General features: G+C 38.7%; 4 protein-coding genes across 4 annotated transcripts; 1 reads left to right on the top strand and 3 right to left on the bottom strand.

Moving 5' to 3' along the window:
* Positions 1 to 1,694: 1,694 nt before the first annotated feature.
* On the bottom strand, positions 1,695 to 2,675 carry LOC126406961 (olfactory receptor 2AT4-like). Its single transcript, XM_050071581.1, has one exon. It carries the CDS (start codon positions 2,673 to 2,675, stop codon positions 1,695 to 1,697), a length of 981 nt encoding a protein of 326 aa, XP_049927538.1.
* A 10,952-nt stretch (positions 2,676 to 13,627) lies between these two features.
* LOC126405855 (olfactory receptor 52E8-like) lies at positions 13,628 to 14,881 on the bottom strand. Its single transcript, XM_050069839.1, has one exon. It carries the CDS (start codon positions 14,879 to 14,881, stop codon positions 13,916 to 13,918), a length of 966 nt encoding a protein of 321 aa, XP_049925796.1. The 3' UTR covers positions 13,628 to 13,915.
* A 2,749-nt stretch (positions 14,882 to 17,630) lies between these two features.
* LOC126405039 (olfactory receptor 13C2-like) lies at positions 17,631 to 18,605 on the bottom strand. Its single transcript, XM_050068556.1, has one exon. It carries the CDS (start codon positions 18,603 to 18,605, stop codon positions 17,631 to 17,633), a length of 975 nt encoding a protein of 324 aa, XP_049924513.1.
* Positions 18,606 to 24,103: 5,498 nt separating this feature from the next.
* On the top strand, positions 24,104 to 25,734 carry LOC126406173 (olfactory receptor 13G1-like). Its single transcript, XM_050070353.1, has one exon. The coding sequence runs from the start codon at positions 24,120 to 24,122 to the stop codon at positions 25,131 to 25,133; it is 1,014 nt and encodes a 337-aa protein (XP_049926310.1). The 5' UTR covers positions 24,104 to 24,119; the 3' UTR covers positions 25,134 to 25,734.
* The last annotated feature ends 157 nt before the right edge of the window (positions 25,735 to 25,891 follow it).

The raw sequence follows: 25,891 nt of genomic DNA, 5'->3' as shown, positions 1-25,891 counted from the left end.
CAGACTAGATACACAGTACAGGCAGAAGGAGTACTTAAGTACAGTTATGAGGTACTGGGGTTTGCTGGGAGCAAATATTCCTGGAGGAGTTGATGAGCATTGTTGTGGTGGAAATCACTTTGCTAAATTTAACTGTGTTCAGGTCAGTTTAAATATTTCAAAACACTGACTACTGTTGGACTGTAGGATTGTACGTGATTGCATTGTTTACATTAACTCTGTGTGCATCATCACAGTTCATAATGTTGTGTTTAGTGCTACTTTTGATTGTCATCAGTTCAGTGAACTGCAGGTTCAGACTGTTGAGTAGAAAACTATAGGCCTGTGCCAGTGTTGTTTACAGGGTCAATCATAGCAGTCAACAAAGTTATCATCACATTGTGATTGCTTCTGTGGCTTTAGCAGACTTGAGAGGTGAGAGCTCTCAGTCACCAGTGAGTGAAACTCCAAATCTAAAAGCTACTGATTCTGTTCTGATTTGTTTCTACTTTTTCTGACCACCTTTGGATATTGGTGCTTGGAAATAGGACAGTGCCACTGACATGCACTTATATACAACCACATGCATCAAGGCACAGCTTGAACAGAGAACAATAAATGTGAGTGGAGGGATTTGACACACATTATACTGCTGGTGTGTGTTGCTGTAATTCCTCTAGATGTGTGAGGACAACAGATCCTCGGCAGTAATAGTACTACTATTCATTCAGAATATTCAGCCTCATGGATACATTCAAAAAAATGCTTTATTATATTAGACTGCTTTTATTGTTTCATCTGTCTGTCAGCAATTTGTTACCTGCTTTGGCATTTTTGGCACAGTCACATCTTATAATGCATAATCTCATTTTGGAAACGCTGAATACAAGTCATATAAAAATTAAATAAGTGAAAAAAGTAAGCCTTGTACTTTTTTATTTTAGAATGTATAAACTGAGATAAGAGAGGCTGTGTGTTTTATGGAATATCACTGATTTATCTGTATGCCTAAACCAAGATGTACACACAATAACATCTTTTTTTGTGTCTCCCGTCCAACATTTACATCCAAACAAATACCCAAACACATGAAGATACAATGCTCATCTGATCAGTGTCCCCAGTGCTGTTGGTCAACATTAACAAAATCATGTGGCATTCTGCAATTATCAAACAGTTACACATATTTAAACTAGTCTTAATGAACAAAAATTACATTAGATTATAGACTATTACTGCCTTCAGGGAAAGGAGGAACTACCAGTTCGGATATATTTTTAAACATCAGATGACAGGAATAATCTCTTAATTGTTCTTTTTTAATGAGCTGGTATAGCAAGACAATCAAGTGAATAAAAAGGTTTATTGTCTAAAGTTTGTAACACGTTTACATGTAATTTTAACCACTGAAACATGGTTTAGAATTTTTTGTGCAGTAATTACTAAAGTTGTTCCCATTGAAATAAAATATTAAAGGCAAAGCCAAGCTAAAATTGTTCAATGTTTTCATGCATTATGTTTTCATGTGCACTGAAAATGCAGAAAAGAAAAAAGAAAGCCATGATTAAATTTTGGAGAAATGTATTTCTGGCAGAAAGCAACAATTCAAGTTTGAGGTGAAGTGTAAAGCCCAATATGTGAAGGTGGGATTTGTCTTTAATGTCACAAACTCCTCTGTGTCAGATTAATCCTGCTGTTGGCTTATACATTCTGCCTCATCTGTCAGCTTCACAATGTGAAAATTGTATCTTTATTCCAATTTTCGTTTTCTTCAGCTTCTTCATCAACAGCTGCTTAATGTCTTGAGTCTTGAAACAATAAATGAGTGGATTAACAGCAGCAGGAAAAAGACTGTACAACAATACCAATAAAATACGAATATCTAAACTAAAGGAGAATCCAACAGTATTTGCTACATAAACAAAACATCTTGGAAGGTAAAACAGACAAGTGATAAATATCTGTGGGGTACAAGTTGATAAGGTTCTATTGCGGCCTGCAGCATTTGAAATTTTCAGAATAGCCACAATGATGGAGATGTAGGAAAACAAGATGAATGCTAGAGGAAGCAAGAGGCAAAACATGGCTACACACAAAGAAGTGACTGTAACTATTTTAACATCCTCACCACATGCTTGACTTGTTATAGAAATGTGGTCACAGTAGCACTGAGCAATGACATTTGATTTACAGAAAGGTAATGTGAGGACATAAAGTACAACAGCTACCATCAAAGGCAGAGGGATGAACCAAGCAAACCCACAGAGCACAGATATGATGTTGTTTGTGATCAGGACGGGATAACGCAGAGGAAAACATATTGCAATAAATCGATCAAGAGCCATTACCAACAAGATGAAAGAAGTTACTGACCCTAAATAATGAACAAAGAACATCTGTGTAAAGCACCCATAGAATGAAATAATGCTGTCACCAAACCAATACTTTGTTATGATCTTTGGGAGAGTCAGGGTGCCAAATGTGAAATCATTCAGCGCCAGGTGACAAAAGACCAGATATGTTGGTTTCTGCAGGGACTTCTCATAGATCACAAATGCTAAAATGAAAATATTTCCTATTGCAATAGATAGGTAGACAAAAAAGAGCAGAGCTGACACAGGTCCATAATACTGTGGGGAAAGTCCAGGGAATCCAAGAATGAAGAAGCTCCTCATTCTTGTTAAATTGGCAATCATAATTAAAATTTGTTATAAAAATCTATCAGGACCAAGACATGAAATAAAGACCTGCAAGGTAAAAGCACTGATCAGACCTTCAGAAGATTAATTGCAGAATACACAACCAACATGCAATATGATATAACAGAGATATCCAACACCAAACTATTCAAAAATGATGCCATATATCAAAAAGTGCATGCTCTCCCATACTCTGTCTGAGCACGGCTCTTACTGTGGATTGGATTTCAGTATCCAAACTCTCATTACAATGTCTGGATGCCAGGTAATATCAGCCTTTTATCAAGATTGATCTGACTGTCCTCAAAGGACCATTATGTGAATTGAAGAGCCATATGTTTGTTAGTTTGTTTTCCTCTTTCCAACGAGTTTAACTGAACTTAGCTTAGATGAAACTAAAATCAGTATTAAGAAAAAAAACAACACAGATCAATGAAAATTATAAATATAAGATGTATATATCTATATTTCTGTGCCATTTCTGTGGTTATTTTAATAAAAATCTGAGATCTGGTTTAGGTTGGAGAAAGATTGTGACCTTGGTTAATTGTTGAAAAGTCAACACTTCCTTGGATAAACAGGATACATAGACTTTTTCATTATACAATCAGACAGCCTGGTCTCACTCTCAGGGCGTCAAAAAATGCTACTTGGTCAGAGGGCCTCAGCATCAGATACGGACACACAGTTCACCCTTTAGCATCTGTATGATGCCACCGACGCCAAAGTAAACCCATCCACATCAATATTAGATGGTAAAAGTACTGATCATAGTATGACAAGCGAGAAAGTCCACTTAGGGCTGGTGGGAGGAGAGCCAGTTGTGTCCAACAAGCCTAGGACTTTGACCTAAGAGGCCGATGTTTGTGTTACATTTGAATATAAAAGTCAACATTCAGTCATTCGATCATGTGATTTGTTGGTGACTGACGTCACTTACGTCAACCACGTTTTTTTCCTAATCCTAACCAAGTAGTTTTGTTGCCTAAACCTAAACACTGACCCCCTACATCAAGATACAACACAGAAGGCTGCCCCTAGTTATGCCCAAGCATCAAAATATGATTGGTAGGGATGACATCATGTTGAATCAGAACCTTGATCTGACCCAGAGTACCAATGTTCTTCTTGTTCTACTTAAAGTCACCAATAAGTAATTTTGTCACGTCAGTCATGAGTCATGGGAGTTGTCAGTCACGTGAGTAGACTGACATCAGCTACAATGTTTTTCTAACTCCAACCAAGTGGTTTTGTTGCCTAAACCTAACTGCCGGCTGGCGCCGCGGACTTCAGCCTGAATCTTCACATTATGATGAGTAGGGATGAGATTGTGTTGAATCAGAACCTTGGTCTTTCTTGAACCTTAAACAAGTAACCTAACAGCACACTTTCAGATCTGTATTTTGGTGCTCTAAAAAGCTGTAGCATTGCAATTGGGTTTTCTATCCATATTATATATAACAGTAAATCAATCAATCAATCTTTATTTATAGAGGACTTTTCATACAATCAAATGTAGCACAAAGTGCTTTACATATTAAAAGCAGAGCCCCCCCATCCCCAATAAATCCCCCACAGACCCCCTCACCTCCCTCACCCCCCATCCCAATGTGATAAAAAAAAAAATAGATAAATAAATAAGAATAAAAATAAAAATAAAGCTGAGCACAGAAGAACCAGAGAGGAAACATCATCACATAGAGCTGTCAGCATCGGGAGGTGGCGGCCGCCTCCCGCAACCCAGCCGCCAACAGGAGCCCGCATCCCGGGCCAGGCAGGGGAAGAGCCCAGCGTCACCGCCAAAAGGTGATGGTCTGAACCCTCCACCCCACCAGGGGAGAGCGGACTCCAAGCCAGCGCCACAGCAGCCAGAACCAGCGGCTGCCCCCCAGTGCAGACAGCTCCCACTGAGGAAACACTGGAGTTAAGAACTAAACTATAATAAATGATATAAAATATTAAGATGTAACATAAAATAAATGTATTATTAAAATTAAAACATATACAGTAGATAAAAGTAGAACATGCTAAAAGTAAATACAATAATTAAGAGTAGACTAAAAGTAATACTACATTAGTAAAATTAGGAAGACAAAAGGGACATTAGTTAAAAGCCAGATTAAAAAGGTTTGTCTTGAGCCTGTTTTTAAAAATTTCAACATTCTCTGCAGCCCTCAGATTCTCTGGCAGGCTGTTCCATAAACATGGGGCATAATGCTGGAAAGCTGCCTCACCGTGGGTTTTTTTGTATTAACTTTTGGAATGACTTAAAGGCCGGTGCCGGAGGACCTCAGGGTCCACGAGGGTTCATAAGATAAAAGCAGGTCAGAAAAATAAGAAGGGACAAGACCATTAAGACATTTAAAAAAAAAATCAAAAGGACCTTAAATCAATCCTAAAACACACAGGGAGCCAATGCAGTGATTCTAAAACTGGTGTAATGTGAGCCCGCCTTCTGGTCCTCGTCAGAATTCTAGAGTAAGGTGTGAGATACTGTTTTTGGGAAGACCAGAAAGCAGGGCATTGCAGTAATCAATATGACTGGAAATAAAAGCATGCATCAGCATCTCCATGTTGGCCAGAGAGAAAAATGGGCAAACTCTGGCTATATTCTTGAGGTGATAAAAAAACTGTTTTAACTACTTGCTTAATATGTGGCAGGGCCGGCCCAAGCCTCCATGGGGCCCAAAGCAAAATTTGATTTTGGGGCCCTCTGTTATTTAGTGAATACTGATTATTGATCATTCACACACCTACTATAAGTTATTTCATGTTCTACTCTGTCATTACGGATACACTAAAACTAGAAGTGGTTTTTAATCTGATGTGGTAGCAAATTCAGCTACAACAGCAGCCTGGGGTTGATTTACACTTAATATTCAAAGTGATATAGTACTAAGTGGGATACCGAATGTCATTTAGGCCAACTAAAAGTAACAAAATAAACCAATCATTTCTACTGTAAACACAATCTTCTTTATTATTTTTTGTTTTAAATAAACTGCAACACAGAGGGGACAGTGGGCACAGTGGATGGAGCAAAGGATGGAGATGGATCTAAGATGAAAAACAACAACAAAAGCTAGTCATGTTAGATGTCATATTACACTTGAAAATTATGCTGCTTATTTTCTAAGTAAAATAGTACAGCTATAGCTTGTAATGAGAAAACAATCTGCCAGTGGAACAACTGAAAATTGCTTGAGAAGTTTTGAAATAATATGCATTTGTCTAAAAACATGTCCTTTTTCATTTGATTATAACTTATATTAAAAATGATTCATCTCAGAATGTTCTGCAGTACACTTAAGCATTATTATACAACAGTTAGTTCCGGCCATGCAATCTGATTGGTCGAGAGACAGTAAAACCGTGATGATATTGGAGTACAACATCACGGTTATTTCACTGTGTATGTATCACTCCGCCTCACAGCTGATTACAATCAACAATCAAATCAAAACTGACGGTTAGTGTCAGTTAGGTCAGCAGTTGCGTTGTAGGCTAATTAATTCATCCACTGTCAAACAGCCAAAAATATGGATTTATTTCCTAAAATAAGTTTTGAATTGAACTATGAATGGTCATCAGAGGAAGATGAGGGAGAGGAGAAGCTGAATCCATCTGAGCACACATCCAGGTTTGTCAGTGTTTCATCAGCGGAGCTCAATGACTTGGAGAAAAGCAACATACTGTCAGATCAGAAGGCAGAGTCGGCTGTGCCTGTGAAGCGACAGTCCACCATGCAGTCACCAGAGACTTATTTCACCGGCTGCACAATTAATGGAAACGTGCAGATAAATGTGTATAAAGAGTAAGTGCCTGGCGCACCATGTCTGCGTTACATAGCAACGGTGACAGCGGAGTCCTGAGGGAACTATTTTTGTTGGCGGAAGACAAATAAAATGCTTAAATTATCTATTTTGTCCTCATTTTTCAACATTTCTTAATCAGCCTTGCTTATTTAACTGAGCTCGAGCTCGTGAAGTTGTACTGTGATATCGTCACGGCTGTGATTCGGTCATTGGCACGAGGCCGCAGGCTAGTGACACAGTGACTATTGCTTAATTACACGAGAGGGTGTGCTTTACCGTCATTATTGTCACGACAGTGATGCGGTCAGGAACGAGGCGCTTAGCATCATTCTATATAACTGGATGTCGAACCAGACTTTGTGTACCAAGCCCCATGGTGTTTGGGTTCGTTGCCTCCGAGTTCCTCAATATTATGAAGTCCTCTTCGGTGATGGCGGGATGATGTTGAGTTTTGTTGTGGCCTGCTTTCCTGAGAAACCTTATGAGCCCACAAAATACATTGTTTGACGTAGTGAACTCACTGTCTTTCCTGATAGACCATGCACGAGTAAGAGGAGGGTCATTAATAAAGCGGTTAATGCCAGCTCTCCACCCGACGTAGCTACTAATGGAGTAATACTGACCCTGGTTATTTCTAACCGAACCATATCAACAAGAATCTTGTTGAGATCTTCTTTTGTTATAGTTGCAAAATCCACAGCTTGTTTCCTGCTTTTTAAATAGTCCTGGAAACATCTGACAGCCCAAGATGTTTATCTGTATGTACTCTCTTCATTCCTCGACTTCTCTAACTGATTGAGCTCCTCGCCCGACAAAGCAGCAAATCTCTTGTTTCTTGGTGTTATGTTCTCCTTTTCATCTTCTTCCAGCCATTCCTCAAAACTAAGTCCGCCATATAGATCAAAATTAACAGCAAAATTATCCATTTTGTGTCAGGTCAATACAGCCGTTTTAGTTCTATCTTTAGTTAGCTGTGTTTCTTGCTAGGTGCTCCTGCGTAGTTTAAAATATAGGCGGAGTGATATTTTCAGTGATGAGGCATTTTTCATTTGAGCACAGCTAGCTGTGCTGTGATGCTCATTTGAGCACAATCTACAATGTCTGATTGACCAATCAGATTTCTCGGTCGGATCTACGTGTTGTATAATGAGCAATTACAAAGGCTGCTGTGTTGTTAACTTACCAGGTAGAGCTGAGGTTGCAGCAGACACAGAGGGGACATTGGGCACAGTGGATGGAGCAGAGGATGGAGATGGACCTAAGATGAAAAACGATGACAACAACAAAAGCTAGTCATGTTAGATGTCATATTACACTTGAAAATTATGCTGCTTATTTTCTCAATAAATAAGCAGTAAAATATAGGGAAATTAAATTAATATTTTTGGACAAAATTATTCATCTCAGAATGTTCTGCAGTACACTGAGCAATTACAAAGGCTGTTTTGTTGTTAACTTACCAGGTAGAGCTGAGTTTGCAGCAGACACAGAGGGGACAGTGGGCACAGTGGATGGGGCAGAGGATGGAGATGGACCTAAGATGAAAAACATGTTCCTTGTCATATGATTACATCTTATATTAGTATATCTTAATGAGATAATTTGACTAGAAATTAAATATATATGGTGACAGTTTTTCCTTCACCTGATTCATTAGCCTTGGCTGAGCCTGAGGTGGACTGCCCCTGGGCTGAGACAGTGCCTCCTCCAAAATACTTTAACAGTGCTCCTGGGGAAGTTTCATATAACTTATGAGCATAATAGGGAGTTGATGTAAAAGGAATTAATTACTAGCTTATTTACTCACATAAATTACTATGCTCTGCAGCAAACAATTGCAAACAACATATCTTAAACTATAGTAAGTTAATTAATACGAAAACATATTGCTAGCAAACGTTACCACGTTTGTAATTAATGTTAGTTGTTATTAAACATTTGCTATCAAACGTTATCAAAAGCGTTGTTTTGATGCCAATATATATATATATATATATATATATATATACATATATCCATATACACACACCGAGAATTTTTTCAAAATCTCCTTGACACCAAACGTTACATTACCAAGACATGCAAACATACCTTTATCTTGTCGGGTTTTTTTCTCCTCTTCCTCTTTCTTCCTTTTTCTTTTTTCTGCCCCTGAAGGGTATGTCCTTTATTTGCGACATTATTAGGCCTTCCACCTGCTCCTAGCTCCTTGGATGCGCAGTGCACACTGCACAGCTGGATGCACACCTTACCAGCGGAGCTCTGACATTTAGAACAAAGAGGCAGTAGGAAACTACACTCTGTTAACATAATATTGTCTTTTTGTACAACATACATTTGATAATATATGAATCATCATCACTCACACATGGAAAAAAAAATAATTGTTTTTCTTTTTTTAAATTAATTGCTCTTGGGGGCCCCCTAGTGGTCATGGGGCCCTAAGCAGATGCTTAGTTTGCTTATGCATTGGGCCGGCTCTGATATGTGGGATAACACTAAGCTCAGAGTCAAAAATGACGCCCAGGTTTCTTACTTGGTCAGATGGATTCAATGACAATGCATTTAATTTTGACAAATCTTTCTTCCCTCAGGACCGATAACTAAAACTTCAGTTTTGTCCTGGATGTGCTGTAAAAAATTCTCTGCCATCCAGGATTTGATATCTAAGATACAATTAGAAAGGGCATCAATTGGCCCTGTGTCATCAGGAGACATGGCGATGTATAGCTGTGCATCATCTCCTGATGACATTCCCAAGTGGGAGCATGTATAAATTAAAAAGAATGGGGCCTAGGATTGAGCCTAGGGGCACACCGCATTTTATTTCATGGACCCCTGAGGAGCATGTATCCATACTTACCATAAATTTTCTATCTGTGAGATAGGAGTTGAACCATTTGAAAGCAGTGCCAGAGAGGCCAACCAGGTGTCTAAGAGAGCCTGTCTGAAGAGAGTAATTCACAACGTTTAAAAGCTCACTTTCAAAGGATCCATAATTCAAATAAGGACAAGAAGTATGTGCTCTAGAGAAAGGATCAGCATTCAGTGAATAACCTCCTAAGCCCTATGATAAGCTATTATGGCAAGGCTTAACTATACAGACCAGTGAGCAGTGATAACATGTCTTTGGGGTCATCGGATGGGAACCTCCTTTCACCAGTGTTTCGTCTAGTTGGTCCCACGACACCTCCAGGAGGCTAGGCTGTTTCACACTGTTATTATATAATTTGATTTGTTCTTGGAGTGATTGATAATTAATCATTAATTTATTTTTCCTCCATTTTCTTTCAGCTTTCCTGCATTGTTTTTTCAATTTTCTGATTTCATCGTTTCTCCATGGTGGTGTAGGCTTCGATTTTATCTTATTCAGTGCGAGAGGAGCTACCAAATCGAGGCTTGACTTTAATTTACTGTTAACATTTTCAAGGATAAAATCACAGGACGCTGGTAAAATAACTGGAGGACTTTTGCGTACAACTTCAATAAAATTTGCAGCCACTTCAGGAGTCAGATAGCGCTTCCTCACAGTTCGCACCGAGGTCTCCTGTTGTATAAAACCAGTGATGTTAAAAAACACACAGTAGTGGTCAGATACAGTCAAGTCAACAACAGAGGACACACCAGTGGACAAGCCATGGCTAATGACAAGGTCCAGGGTGGGTCTGACTCTTTATCTATGTCTATGTTAAAATCACCGGCTATGATAATCATATTGTAAGAAGCATGGATTATTGCTAAAAACTCGTTGATGAAGGCAGCGCACTGTTTTGGTGGTCTGTAAACTGTAATGCATAAAATTGGAGGGCTGCTAAAAACAAAGACGTGGCATTCAAAGGCGATGTACTGATCAAGTTAAATTTGCTCAATGTTAAATGAAGACGAGATGATTGAACCAGTACTACCACCCTTTCTACTCTTCCTCATAGAAAATACAGAGCTTAAATTTGGTGGGGAGGCCTCAGTGAGAACTGCTGGTGCATCCTTGCCCAGCCATGAAAACTAAAGCAAATAGTCATAAAATCCTCCTAATATGTCACAGAGACTAAGGAATAATGTTCATATAACATACTGATCTCACTGACAACAATAGTACGGCCAGAATATTCGCATTTAAAAAAATATTTTACGGTCCGCAAATCATGTTTATGTTTTGAATTTATGTTTTGGCTTGTTGCGCCACCCACCGCCGTCTACCAGTCACGCAGTCAGTAGAGTCTCAGCATCAGTTACAGTTACGACTGAGCTACAGCAGCACGGCAAGCAGCATTAGCAGTGTCCCGGTACATAGCATTAGCAGCCGGCTCCTCCTCAGCTGTATCCCGGCAGCAGCGTTAGCAGCAGAGAAGCCGGACTTGCTCGAACGGTCCGCTGGAAAACCGAAGATCAAGGACGCGGCGACGCGGCCCTGCCACGGCAGCCGCCCGTGGGCAAACAAATCAGTCTCCAGCGTGCCGCTGTCCAGCAACCTCGAATCTGTAGGGGAGGGGGGGCGGACACGACTCGCGGCAGTATTTTGAATTTGAGTGCAGTAACCGTTTTGGCCACATTCTTACATACAGCGCCTTTAATAATGAATGTTTTATTTGACAAAGATCGAACGTTTAAAAGTATGATTTTGAAGGTTGCTGGTGAGTTACTGGTCAGTAGGATGGTTGCCTGTGTGTTATTGTCAGGTATTTGAATTGCGGGACGCAAACATTGCAAGTCAGGTCTTATGTGAGCAGCACATCTTCTTTGAGTGGACCTGACTGTGATGATAGTCCTAATGGGGTAAACTGGTGGTGGATTATTTAGAGCAGCAGGTACCGGAAGAGGACAGTAGGGGACGCTAGTGCTGGAGATGGTGGTATACCGTGGAGGAAGTGGAGGAAAACAGTCAATCACGTGTAGATGTTGTGGTGTGAACAGCGTGTTGGATATTGGCAGCTAACACAGGGCTGCCCATGCAAGAGTGTAAAGTTAATTCAATGTTTGTTGACAGAAGGCGTGAGCCTTTATGGTTAGGATGGAGGCCATCCCTTTTAAAAAGATGAGGCCTGTGAAGTAAGGCAGCAAAACTGTCAACAAAAGGGATACATTCGCCCATGCAGTATCCCTTTAACCAGGTATGAAGTTGATGAGGCGGCTGAATTTTACATCACCAAAACGTGGTGGAGGGAGTGGGCCGGAGATGATGATCTGCTTTCCGGTGTCCAGCAGACTATCCAGGAGACATATGAAATCCTTTTTGTGTCTGACCGGGGAGGAGCCGACAACGAGCACCGAGGGAGGGTGCCGTCCCTTTGTGTGCAGATCCGAAGTATGAGGGGGGTGGGATGGAGCACGGTGTGGAGGCCACCTCCGTCGCTGGACATCGGCTGAGGGCACGGGTGATCGAGAAGGACCTGCCGAAAGCCGAGGCTGGATGTGGACTGAGAGGATGATGGACAGTGGGAGCTAGTCTCCAAAGGAGCGAAATCCTACAGACTCAAGGTGTTGAACCTGTTGGTCAGCGGGAGGTCCGGAGGTGGCGGAGGAGGAGACAGGTGAGCGCCGTGTTTACCCCTACGGACTAATGTCCAGGGCACCTGCTCCGGTTTGCATGGAGCCGAGCTCACGGGAGCCTTTAATACATCCCCGCTGGTGGGACATAGTACCTCCGCTGGAGCCTGGCAGAGTGTGGAAGTTGCAGGTGTTTTGGGCTTTGCTCCCAGGATAAACCAGAGATCCTTAGGCTGTGATGGAACAGTCCCAGTCGCTGGAGCGTCGGTGACAACAGAGCCGCTGTCCTGACAAATAGAGTTACCGCTCAGAATGACCTACCAACGAGATGTGCGCATGTGCAGAGCGAAAAAAAAAATTCCAGAGGACACGATATTAAACTACCCGGGATCTTCACAGGTAGGAAATATCTATCCGAATGGACTATTACCTCTATAAATGTAATTAGAAGTAGAGCAGCTCATTCTATCAGGTAGGAAATATATATCAGAATGGACTATTACCTCTATAAATGTAATTTATAATATGGAGGCTCATTCTGTCAGGTAGGAAATATCTATCAAAATGGACTATTACCTCTATAAATGTAATTATAAGTAGAGTAGCTCATTCTGTCAGGTAGGAAATATCTACCAGAATGGACTATTACCTTTATAAACGTAATTAAAAATATGGTAGCTCATAGGTCCACGACAGGGTAGGATCGTCGTCCGTGGTTACATTCCGGTTTCCGTAACCTAGTAAATGGACCTCTACTAATGTAATCAACAGTAACATTTTAGCTCTTTGGCATTTTGATAAAGATAAAACAATGATATGAACTGGATTATACAGTATCCATATTCAGTTCTATATAACACATACTGTCAATATTTGAGCCCAAACAGGGAATCCAACCATGTAAATCTATGTAATACTGTTAAACTTAACCTTTGTATAATGAGCAGCTGTTACTCAGTTGGATATATATAGCTTTACTAAAGGACAAGAAAACAATCCACTCTGTTCATCCTCTCACAAACTTTGGCTTAACTCTGAACACTCTAGTTTCCAGTCCTCCTAACTCCCAATCCTCATACATTGTTTAAAATTGCACAAGGCAGAAAGAACAATGGCTTCTTGAAAGAACAAAGGGTACTTTTCTTTTAAGTAAAATATTTCCTTGTTTCTTGTTAAAGGTTTAGATGAATATTTGAAAAGTATTTTGGAAAGTCCAGGGCCGTAACATAATAAGACAATTTACCAGTCTTTCAAAGATAAAACTACAACAGATTTCTACCAACAAACTTAAACTGGGTTAAACAGTTTAAGGTGGTGTCCATTCTGTGCACATGGTTTGATGTTTGTATTACAACACAGTAGGCAGACACTTTAAAGACTGTAATTTCATTGTCCTGCTTTTCCAGTTTTCACACCATAAATCTGGCTCACATGCTAAAATCCCTCAGGTGTGCATTGACACACAGCTCACTTGGCTTTATCTGGCATCATAGTATTGGAAGCAATAATGTGCAATAAAGTACAGAACAAAGAACAACTTTTCTTTGAAAATGTTATTTGCATATTTTATTCAGGTTCATTTAAATGCATTTTAAAATGTGAAAGAAACATTCAGTAAATGCAAAACAAAAGTAACATAGCACAATTTTGTTTATTTGAATGCCACATGGATCATGTCACTTTCTCACAGTCACTTTTTACTTTAAAATAGAACTGTGCTCGGGTCTTTATAAGAAAATGCAAACAACTGCATTTTAATTTTTGAGCAGATCTGCGAAATTAATACATTGGTAATACAATTAAGCGTTAGTACCTCAAAGAGTTATAGCATAAGCTGCAATATCAGTTCATCAAATGCAAGTAGCTTAGACAGACAAACATTTTTCATTTGATATACAACTTTCAGAATTTAATGCACACATTTAGACACTGAAAACATTACTTTGAAACTTGCTTGATTCCAACTCTAACATTTCTCAATCTCTTCATTAAAATATCTTTGATATCTTTGGTTTTAAAGCAATATATGATTGGATTTACCGCACAAGGAAGAAGACTGTACAACAGTATCAGTAAAATGCGGATGTCCACGCTGAAAGAGAACCCTGTAGCGTGAGCTAAATAAACAAAACACCTCGGCAGGTAATACAGACAAGAAATGAATAACTGTGGTGTACAAGTTGATAAGGTTTTGTATCGTCCCTCAGTGTTTTGCATTTTTGAAACAATGACAAAGATAAAAATATAGGAAAAAATTATGAATGAAAGTGGAAGCAAGAGACTAAACATTGCAAAACCAACCGCAACAGTCTTTACAGATGTTACATCTCCACCACATGCCAGGTTTGTAATTGAAGGGTTGTCACAATAACACTGCACGATGATGTTAGAGTTACAGTAAGGCAAGGTTAGGGCATGAAGCACAAGTCCCATCATCCTGAGAAATGTCCCGATCCATGACACCCAGCAAGCTATAGAAATAATGTTGTTTGTAATTAGAACAGGATATTTTAAAGGAAAACAAACTGCAATGAAACGATCAACAGCCATAATCAGTAGCAGGAGAGAATGAATCGCTCCCAAGGAATGAACAAAATACATCTGAGTGAAGCAGGCACCAAAAGGTATGATCTTGTCATCCCACCAATATCTGGATATCATTCTTGGTAATGTCACTGTCCCAAATAACAAATCATTCATTGCCAGATGACAGAAGATCAGATATGTTGGCTTATAAAGATGCCTCTCAACCCCAACAAAAACTAAAATAAAAATGTTTCCAACAAGAATAGCCAAGTAGGTGAGGAAAAGAAGAGTAGATACAGGTCCATAATACGTGGGGTCAAGTCCTGGGAATCCAAGTATTACAAAATCTTTGATTGTTGTTATGCTCGTATTAATCATTATAATTGATGTGTTAAAATATCAGAAGAAATCCTCTCCAACAAAGAAATTGCACTGATCATCAATCATCCTTCAGATATCATCTACAGGTAGTGTTCCTGATCTAGTTGTCTTGCCACCTCCTTTCAAGGTTGCAGTACATCCCAATCCAAACTGAAGTCTGTACGCTTTATAAATGCTCCTGAGTGAATGACGTAATGGCATATGAAGGCTAAGATAATCTGTGTGCACTGTGCATTGTATACTTCGTTAAAACCTTGCTGATCAAATATGTTCAAATTATTGTTTTGTTTTTCTCAGACATGACATTATTTTAGGACACGGAATAACAATTTACAATAAAGACATTTTAAACAAACTTGTAAACCATAAAAATCTCCCTTTTTTTGACACATATAATCATATTTTTCACAAATCATGATCACATGCAAACTACAAGATCAGGACACAACAATTTATCAGTAACATGTACACCTCTTCTTCAAGTTTTTTTAGCGGGTGGTTCACAACCTTTTTCTTGTGTCATGGGCCCTTAAATTGATACACATTAGGTCACGGACATCCATTTGATAAGACTTTTGCTACAGTGACCTACATCTGAAAAGAGTTGCTTGTTAGATATGATTGAGACCAGAATTCTGTAGTTGTCAACTGACTTTTACTCACATTGGGCTCATTTCTAGTGAATTAAATAATGAAAATAAACTATTCCCTTTGTTTCTTATGGTTTTCCTGGAACTCCCTCAAGGACCACTGGGGTCCCCAGATCCTCAATGAGAACCACTGATTTAGTCAAACGCATGTTAGCGCTAGCAGTTATGGAGATTATGGACACTATTGCAACTGCCTCTGCTATACAGCTGTCTTTCAAACCTATAGGCTATGTTTGCTTTGTGGTCTCCTAAAATCTGATCCAAAAATCGGCTCACTTCCATCTCATAGTGACATATTGTCTTTTCTGAGCCTAGCATTAGGGCCCTGACCAATTTGGAAATCCATCGGTTAAAAAAAAAAAAAAAAAAAAAACCTCTGGAGGCACAGCCCAGAGTTTTTCGACTTACGGAAGTGCAGGGGCCTCAGCGATCGCTCACGCCCTTCACTTCCAGCGGTGCCCCCAGGGAATCTTCATGTTGTTTACAAATACTTTGGGTAGAAAACCAGCAGAGTTTAGCTATATATCACATTTTTCACGTCACTATATCACCTTGTAGACTAATCTGATGTTTATAAAGTCTATAAACACAATGATTGAACAAACGTTACTATGTGTGCACATTTTGTAAATAACATGGTTATGGTAGATTAGCTGGGCTAACCGTTAGCTGTTAACCGTTAGCTGTTAACGTTAGCCGTTAGCGGTATCTGTAATAACCATAGACTGTATAAAAATAAGGTATTAACTCAATAAATGGTCCGTGAATAAAATGTTTTTTCCAGCGGTTATCTTAGCTACAACATGATTGAGCTAGCAAAGCAGTTTTGTGTTGCTATGTGTGGTATTTATTCAGTTATGGGAAATCACGATGTCTAGAAAGCATCAGTGGCTGCAGCTGACAGGGACAGTTAGCAAAGCTAACATCAGGACGTCATCTGTTAAAAGCCTCCCGTTGTCGGATACGACATGAAACTACTCCAGTTAGCTCAATCATGTTGTAACTAAGACATCCGCTGAAAATTTTTTTTAGGCCCTGACAGACAATGCCAGCTGATGGCTATCAGCCACTATCAGGACAATGTTGAGCATCTGTGGCTTACCATCGCCATCATAGTTTTTGTAGCATGTCAAGCACAGTTGTCTCGTAAGCTGAGTTGGCTGTAGAAATTGTCTGTGAAAGTGATATTTTTCACCTTTACTTCACCCCAATAAAACCTCAGACTTTTGTGCAAAACAAAACTTAATGTTGCTGGGTTGCAACTTAGGCCTCAAAAATTAAAATTTGACATTAAAACAGACAATAGTTTTATAGAATAGCAGTATTTATTTGACCTACAGTGCAGCATTAATTACTTGTGTGAAGGGGTTGTGTCCTGGAAAAAAAAACTTATATTCTGAGCTGGAGGTCAAGAGGCACATGTAAATTATTCTGTTCAGCAGCAGCAGGCAAGGAGTAGTACAACGGCTACTATGCTCCCACTTCCAGCTGCATGGACTGGAAACCTGTGTGAGATACTTAACAGTGAAGAGTAGGTCAGAATTTAACTATCTTATGGGACTCCTGATAAACAGTTTGGCTTTCAGGAGCTTTAAAAGACTGAAACAGTTTATTAATAATTGATGTGCATTTATTTATTTATCTATATTGTAATAAAAATATCCCCCAAATCTGAGCTCCCCTTTGTACTCTGACAGTACAATGCATGACACAGCTGACTCCACTTCACATGACAATTTGACAGGTCTCTACAGTGTTTAAGGGGGGGAATTAGAGCAATAAATCTAACAATGTGGTTGCAGACCAGAACACATTTGCAAACCCGTTTTAAGCTGTTTTCCCTGGTACCCTGTGATCACTGAACATTATTGAAATAATGACATACACAGTATTATTTGTTTTACATGAACATAGCAAAAGCCTGATTCATTTATTCAGTTTTGAGATAGAAGATAAAAGAAGTATTTTGCCTAACATTGTGACAGCTTTGGCTCTGAATTGTCCTCAATCAGTATTTTTTATGAACATTTCCGGTTCGAACAAAGAGAGATGGCTAATAGGACCAAAGGTAAAACATTGAATAATGCATTGGTTTATTAGTTACTAATAGCTGAAACTTGTGCTTTTTGTGGAAAGGTTCTTCTGTTGAATTGCTTCCACAAGCTTTCTCTCATGTCTTTTGCTCTTAAGCAGTATATGAGTGGATTAATCATGGGGGGGCAAAGGCTGTACAGCATGATAATTACTATTCGTACATCAGCACTAAATTTAATTCCAACATTGCTGGCTAAATATACGAAACATCTCGGTAAATAATAGAGCGCGATTATAAGCAGTTGAGTACTACAAGTGGACAGAGATTTCATGCGACTTTGTAAATTTGCTATCTGAAATACTGCTATGAGTATAGAGCAATATGAGAAAATGATGAATGCCAGAGGTCCCAGTAACATAATCATTGCTAACACAAAAGCAGGAAAACCATAAGGGGCCCTGTCAGTACATGCAAGCACTGTTATACCAATATGATCACAGTAGCAGTGGTTAATGATGTTTGAGGCACAGTAAGGAAGAGGGTATGCCCTAATAACTAACATTAAAGGGGGAGCCTTGGCAACAACCCATGCAAAAATACTGAGAATGAGGACAGTGGAGTTTTTAAGTACATTGGGGTATCTGAGAGGATGACAAATCGCCAAGTACCTATCTAAAGCCATCAGGAAGAGAATATATGAATTCACTGTGCCGAGATAGTGAACTAAGTACATCTGAACAAAGCAAGCAGTGAATGAAATGCTCCCCGATTGAAACCAATACTTACTGATGATCTTAGGTAAAGCAGTTGTGCTAAAGAGAAGGTCACATACACTCAGATTTAAAATGATATAATACACAGGCTTATGAAGGCTGCGGTCAACTGCGAATAAAAAAAGAACTGTAAAATTGCCTGTCACAGTTAGGAGATAAACTAAGAACAGTACTGCTGAGGCAAGGCCTTGATACTCTGGATGAAGTCCGGGGAAACCAGTCAGGATAAATTCAGTCACCACACTATGATTTCCCTCTGGCATGATGGAGTAGAAATGTCCTTAACACACTGAAAAGGAAACATACGGGCAATGATTCACCATATTATATAACACACTTAAACATCATCTCAAACATCTAACCACAGCAATGCAGCAATTACAATTACACAGGATTATTTATCTGATGTATAAATCATTGTATTTGCGCTGTCAACAAGTTTACAGTAATTACTATTATGCATTAAAACAGAAATAAAACAAAGCATGAGTAACACCTATATTACAACTTTAGCTGGATATATCAGTTTCTAGTACTCAATGTTTTACGCTTACATTTTTCAAACAGTTAGGCAGCATATGCTGCTGATCCACCTGATGCAGCGCTTAAAAAGACTTCAGACAGTAGGCCTTGTGATGAACGTCCATATTCATCCTTTTTTTTTTTTAATTCTCTGTGGATCACAAGCAGAAAGACATCCATTAGTTACTCTGAAGGTAAACATAGTAACAAAAGTAACAAATATTAATAGTACATTAATACTAAGACTCTTTTTATCTCATGACTTTCTTTGTTATCAGTAGGTGTTAATATCCTACTTTCTACAAATAATTAACATAGCAATTAACATTAAATTGGTCAGTGGGCTTCATGATGATTCTTTGGAGGAAATATTAATTTAATTATTCAAATGGATTATAAATCCCACAGGATTAAACAATTGCTCTTGAACAAAACCCCAATGTGTACTTAAATTGATAGTGAGGAGGGAGTATTAACGTCCCCAGTGTTTAATAGTGGTCTCTCAGCACACAGCACATGTGTAAACAGAGCGAATGGCTTTATGACATAACATTCTAAGCAAATGATAAACATGAAATTTAAAGCCTGTGTTGTCAGTAGTACTTACAGGATACTTTGCTGATTTTCAACCAGGTCTGTGTCACTGTGGTGTGGGGAGACTGTGAAGGTGACCTGGTTGAAATCGGCGAAGTATCCCTTTATAAAAAGCTTCAGCTACATAAACCTATATTCAGTTTTCTAAAATGTATCTCTAAAGGTGGATGCACAAGCATCAACCAATCTAAGATGCAATAGAAGGCCACCTTGAGTATTTTGATCAGCTTTTTTTCAAAGATACAATTTGGAGAGTGAACAGATTTTTGGCCTGAAATTAGCTAGTGACAACAGTAAGTTATCACTCAAACTTATGAGAGCTTGTTGGTTTTCTGGAAAGCAACAATGTTCTGATGGACAGTCTCAGTTCTCTTTGCTCCTCTGTTCAATCTACCCTCCATGGTTAAGGCCTTTCTATGGACCAGGCTTTGAGTCTTGATCAGCATGTAAATTGTTTGGTTAGCCAGCTGAGGAACATCGCTGAACTCTGGCCCAGTGAGTCCCTAGCTGAAATGGAGATGATTATTCAAACTTCTATTACATCTCATCTGGACTATTGCAGTTCCCTTTTCACCTGCTTGCAAGACCTCCCTGGATCTCTTACAAGCAGTCCAAAATGCTGCTGCCAAGCTTTTGACCAAGTTCTGCAAATTGTCCTTAGTAACACCATTTTTGATGTCTTTACCCAGGTTTCCCATCAAATTCAGAGTCCAGTTTAAGATTCCTGTGATCATGTCTAGAGCCTTGCCTACATGGTCATACACCTGCTTACCCTAAAGAGCTACATATCACTTGTAGGAATCTAAAATATGAGGCTGTTTTAATAAACTAATTTGTAGAAATAGATACGTAAGCAGAATCATAAGGTTACTGAACAAGACTTTGCAATTGTAACATTCTGGTTTCCATCTGTCATCATTTTGTTTATCAGGTAGTATTGACTGATCATGTTTGAGCTGCATGTAAACAGTCCGTGTGAACAAGCGGAACGCACTGGCCAAAATGCTATTTCAGAACCCACTGGCTATCGCCTGATTTAGTTTTACGTGAGTTTTTTAAAATTATATTTATCTGTATTCATATGCAAAAATGTTTTTATAGAGATTAGCCAAAATGACCAGCACATGGAAGATGAGGTCTTGGCCCAGATATCCACTGGCTTTACCGGATCTCCTGAAAAATTGGTCTGGTTCTGAGATTGAAATAAAAATCTTTGGAACTTAACTAAGATATCAGTCCATATTTTACTCTTTACTCTCAAGACTTAAAAAAGAGTTTATGTTTTGGCAAAAGTTAGAGAAAATAATTGGCACAAGATGCTGTCTATTTGACACAAACATTGTTACATGTACATTCAATGGAAAACAACATTGCATAAGATTGTTTTGAGATGAGAATTCACTAAGGTACAAAGACAGAGACTTACACTCACACATGCACACTTTAATCACACACTTGAGACACTAATTAGCTTCCTCTAGGAACTCATTTGTGTTGTTGCCTCTTGAGTGTCTTGATGGTCCTAAAACAAACAAGTGACTGCCTCCGTGACAACACTTTTTAATGGTAAATTGTTTAAGTCCCCTTTCGCCTCAAAATGTGTTTTTTTTTTCTCATGTTTACCCTCTCAAAAATGTTAGACCTTGACCATATGTTTACTTTTATCAGTGCAAAGTTTGTCATCACAGAGGTGTATTCACTTTCCTCTTCTGAAGGGGGCAATGTCTGTGCACCTCCCTAAAACTGGAGATTCAAATGTATGGGCAACCTAGCTTAGGTATGTCACTAAAACCAACATGCCCTTACCCCTACTTGGGGGCAGCCTACTATGTTGTATCGGCTGATATTGATGCAGAAGGGGTCTGCTGCATATTGTGCGAGTCAAATCACGTGACAGTCAAGGGGTCGGTGGTTAAATACTAACTCTACTTTGGTAGAGTTAGGAAAAGGTTGTGTGTGATGTGAGCTGACTAACTATCAAATGACTTGACAAAATAACTCAATGTTGACTTTTAGGGGCAGATCTGAAGTTGTTAAAATGAATATGTTACCAAGACTGGCGTTTCTTATATCATCTATACCGCTTAAATTTCCTCCCAGCTGGTTTAAAGAAGTAAATAAACTACTTTCTGGCTTCCTGTGGAAGAATAAAAAACCCAGGATCAGTCATAAAAAATTAATAAATCCACGAAGTAGAGGAGGAATAGGGTTTCCTGATATTCATCAGTATTACATAGCATATAATTCAAGATATCCCCTGCATTGAGCTTATAATGAAGTTAGAGTGATTGGCAGCTGGGAATGGCTCGAAGAACAAATATTAAAAGACCACAACAAAGAGTTATCCCTGCAAGGCTTATGGTACAATCCAAAAATCACTCCTAGAATGGACAATCTACTTTTACAATTTTCATGCAAGATAGTGAAAATGCTACAGAAACATTAGGTTTTAGTGGAATTTCTTTACCATCATGTCCACGATGGAACAATCTCTTTTTCACTGTAAGAGGTAAAGTCCTTAAAAATAGTATATGGCAGCAACATAACATACAACAGGTGGGGCAGGTGTTTAAAAATGGTAATATGATTCTTTTCAATGAGTTGAAAATAAAGTTAGGGCTGAGAGATTCAGAAATTTTATCTTATCTGCAAATTAAATCTGTTTTGAAGTCATTGCTTTCTAAGGGTATGGACATAGGGAACAAGAGAGACTTGGAAGACCAATTAATGAGGGCTGCTGGCAAGAGACGTACAGTCTCAACAATGTATAAGCTGTTGTCTTTCTGTTATCTTTGACAACAACCTCCAAACTAAACTACAGTGGGAACATGACATGTTTACACAGAAGTACAACACAATGGGAAGCAGCTCTTAAAAATAGTACTAAAATATCAAAATGTGTTAGATACAAAATTTTGCAAATAAAGATAATACACAGGGCATACATTACACCCTGCACGTTGAAGAAAATTGATCATACATTATCCAAATTGTGTTGGCATGGTTGTGAAGTAGAGGGTACACTGATGCATTTGTTGTGGTACTGTCCTCCTGTCAAGCAGTTCTGGTTGGATGTTACTAACAATTTGTCATACCTTCTTAATATAGATATCAAACATTGCCCAGTAACCTGTATATTAGGAGTGAAAATACCAATTGAACAATCAAAAACTGTACATACCATTATAACACTGGCTTTCCTATCAGCCAAGCGGGTAATATTAATGAACTGGAAATAACGCAAACCGAATTGTTTCAGTGTGGAGAACTGGCATAAAGACTTTCTGGATCTGTTATCAATGGAACAGGCTGCTCTAACTTTTCAAGCTGATGCTATGCCTGATGAACTTGACAGTCCCTGGAACTTTATTAGATCCTGTTGACTTTTAGTTTCACACGGGAGACAAACACTAGTGTCCTGGGTCAAAGTCCTGTGCTTGTTGGACCTATCAACCTCCTCTCCCACTCACTATTAGTGGACTTTTGTCCTCTTAAATTTATTAACGTTGCTCTGAACGTCTAATAATGATGCAAAAGGGTTTACATTAAAGTGTGTTGAAATCCTGTGCGTCTCATAAAGACGTTAAATGATGTCCAGAGCATCATTATAGTGATGCTGGGACACTGCCCGAGCAGTTTATTTTGATGTCCTGGGAGTAAGACCAGACTGCTAATACAAAAGCTGATTACTGTCCAATATGGGAAACACATATTGATGGGGAAATAGGCTCTGATGCAACATCCGAAAAGATCCTGAAACCTTAAGTGCAGAGCTGCATTGTCAGTACAGAGAACTAGTTTGTATTAACATAGTCAAAGTTTAGACAGCAAAAGCAGGAGAGTGTGCAGTTTTTGGCAACCTTCACGGCTAAAAACTTAAGCCAACACGGAAAAACTTCAGCTCCTTGAACAGCCACTTGAGGCTGGCTCCAGAAGCCAGTCAGTTCTCATAGACCCCCATGTTAAAATACCCAACTTTACAACCTGGTATAAACATGTGTTATGTTTAGTTATCACAAAATTATTTTTTGGGACCTGCACTCAAAACTACAAACCTCACATTTGATTTGTTCTTAGGCTACTCTATGGTTCCATGCACTAGCTACTATAGTATATAATGTGATATACACTAGTGAGCACTAAACCTTTCAGACCATGCTTCAACAATTAATGAAAATGTTCAATAGTTCCTGAGCTACACTAGACCTGTTGGCTTTTTAGACCTCATCAGCATGTGCATTATGTAGAACTGGAGTCAGGACATGTTTAGTTTAACGTTAAGACAGGGACAGGGAAAGCAGGTAGCCTCTGTCCAAAGGAGGATGAAGAACAAAAAAACATGCCTACCAACACCTTTAAGGCTGAGTTGATACCACAAACATTAACATGTTGTATCTTGAATATCTTTGGCAGAACCAGGGCCTGTAACAATTTGTTGTTGACATTCATAGATGTTGACTGACCTGTCCAGCAAGAGGATTTCTGAGTGGGATTTTGGCTTAAGCCAGATACTAGCTCAAATTACTCAGGGTTGATATCATAATGTGATTGGATGGTGGGTCTGTCCAATGGAAAGTGACTGTGCTCCTGAGGCATAAAACCCTAAGTTCTCTGGTAAACTCAGTTACTCAGTTAGTTGGTTATGATTTATAATATTCTGAATGACCTTTGCTCTGAGAAAAGTATTTTTTACATCAACTGTCTTGTTTCTTGTTATTTTGTTGAAAATGCCTTTGCAGAATACTTCAATCAAAGTAACTGAATTTGTTATAGGTGGATTTGAAGCAACCAAAAGACCTATGGTAGTTGGTGTGGTTATATTGATAACCTATGTTCTAACTATTTTAGCCAGTGCTGTAAATATCCTGTTCATTATTTTTGACAGGAACTTACACAAACCAATGTATCTTCTGATTTGCAACCTTGCTGTTGTTGATATAGTGTACACCTCCAGTGCCAGTCCCACAATGATTGGGGTTCTATTTGCTGGGGTTAAGACTATATCCTATGTACCATGCTTAATTCAAATGTTTGTTTTCCACTGGGGTGGGGTGATGGAAATGTTTGCTTTAGCGGTTATGGCATTTGATCGATTGATTGCTGTTGGCTATCCCTTTCAGTACCACAGTTATTTAACAAATGTGCGCACTCTTGTCCTTACATGTGTCCTGTGGTTTGCTGCCTGTTGTTTTGTGGCTGTCATGCCTGCAACTGTGCTTCCTCTCCCTCACTGCCACACAAAGCTGAAGTACATGTTCTGTGAATATGCTGCATTAGTACGAACTTCTTGTGTTGACCCCACTTACTATTTCAATCTCGTTACCATCATAGCATTTTTCCTGTTATTTTTCACTTTCTCTTTAATTTGCCTGTCATACTTTTGGATGATAGTTTCTGTGAAATTATCCTCAAATAATGACAAAAAGAAAATGGGCAGCACTTGTTTGAGTCACTTCATTGTGGTAACATCTTATTACTGTCCATTATTTATCACTATTGTCTTGACTAGGCTAGGTGTGGTATTAACTCTTGATGCTCGGCAAGGTTTAACGCTCGGGGCCATGCTCGGTCCATCTCTTTTAAATCCTTTGGTGTATTGTCTTAGGACAAAAGAGATCAGATGTAAGCTCTTCAAGGTATTCAAAAAGATTTTACATCTCAGTAGATTCTTGTGAACTTTGAACTTATCATACAAGTTGCATTTTTTTACGGTTAAAGTGTTATATGCTAAAGTTATAAATATATGTTTTCATGAATTTTCTAAATCATTTTCCTGAAAGTGTCTGACATAGTATGCGTTCCCAAAATGACGTATATCATCATATAGAAATATATTTAAACTTACATCGGCATAGCATGTTGCACTCTATTTGATGACATAACAATCACACCTTTTAACATAATAATAATTTATTGGAAAGCACATCTGTTTTATTTTATGTAAACATGAGCTGTGCCTCATTTGTATACCACACACTGATGTCATACTACACTGCATGAAATAAAGATCTTAGGTTACATGTACATAGATGTTAATGTTTTGGGGGTTTTTTGACATTTGACATTTCCTAATGGTGACAATTGAATGCATAATTGAAAAATATCTGCCAGTTAAAGATAATGGAAAGCAAAATGTTACAAATGCTGTAGGATGCAGCTGCTGAGACAAACATATCATATATCCTGTGACTGTAAATTGCCATGTGTTTACGGTGTGTGAATGAAATAACATTTTAAGCAAGAACTGATGTTTACAGGTTATTACAATGGTATAAAATAATGTTTAGGGGTTGAAAAAATGTATAGATCCCAAATTAATTTAACTATGGAAGTTATGGCACATTAAATATAACAGTCAGTTAAAGCTAATGTCCTTTGTTATGCCTCATTTGTTCCCCAAAAGTGAACATTTTTCATAAAGAACTGCCTGCTA

Source organism: Epinephelus moara, chromosome 2 (genome assembly GCF_006386435.1).
Source record: "Epinephelus moara isolate mb chromosome 2, YSFRI_EMoa_1.0, whole genome shotgun sequence".
NCBI classification, from domain to species: domain Eukaryota; kingdom Metazoa; phylum Chordata; class Actinopteri; order Perciformes; family Serranidae; genus Epinephelus; species Epinephelus moara.
Note: the sequence above shows the minus strand (reverse complement) of the source record. Positions and strands in the feature narration are given on the sequence as shown.

Excerpts from the sequence above, each read along its gene's own strand:
- LOC126406961 (XM_050071581.1), bottom strand. The coding sequence starts at position 2,675 with ATGATTGCCAATTTAACAAGAATGAGGAGCTTCTTCATTCTTGGATTC.
- LOC126405855 (XM_050069839.1), bottom strand. The coding sequence starts at position 14,881 with ATGATTAATACGAGCATAACAACAATCAAAGATTTTGTAATACTTGGA.
- LOC126405039 (XM_050068556.1), bottom strand. The coding sequence starts at position 18,605 with ATGCCAGAGGGAAATCATAGTGTGGTGACTGAATTTATCCTGACTGGT.
- LOC126406173 (XM_050070353.1), top strand. The coding sequence starts at position 24,120 with ATGACCTTTGCTCTGAGAAAAGTATTTTTTACATCAACTGTCTTGTTT.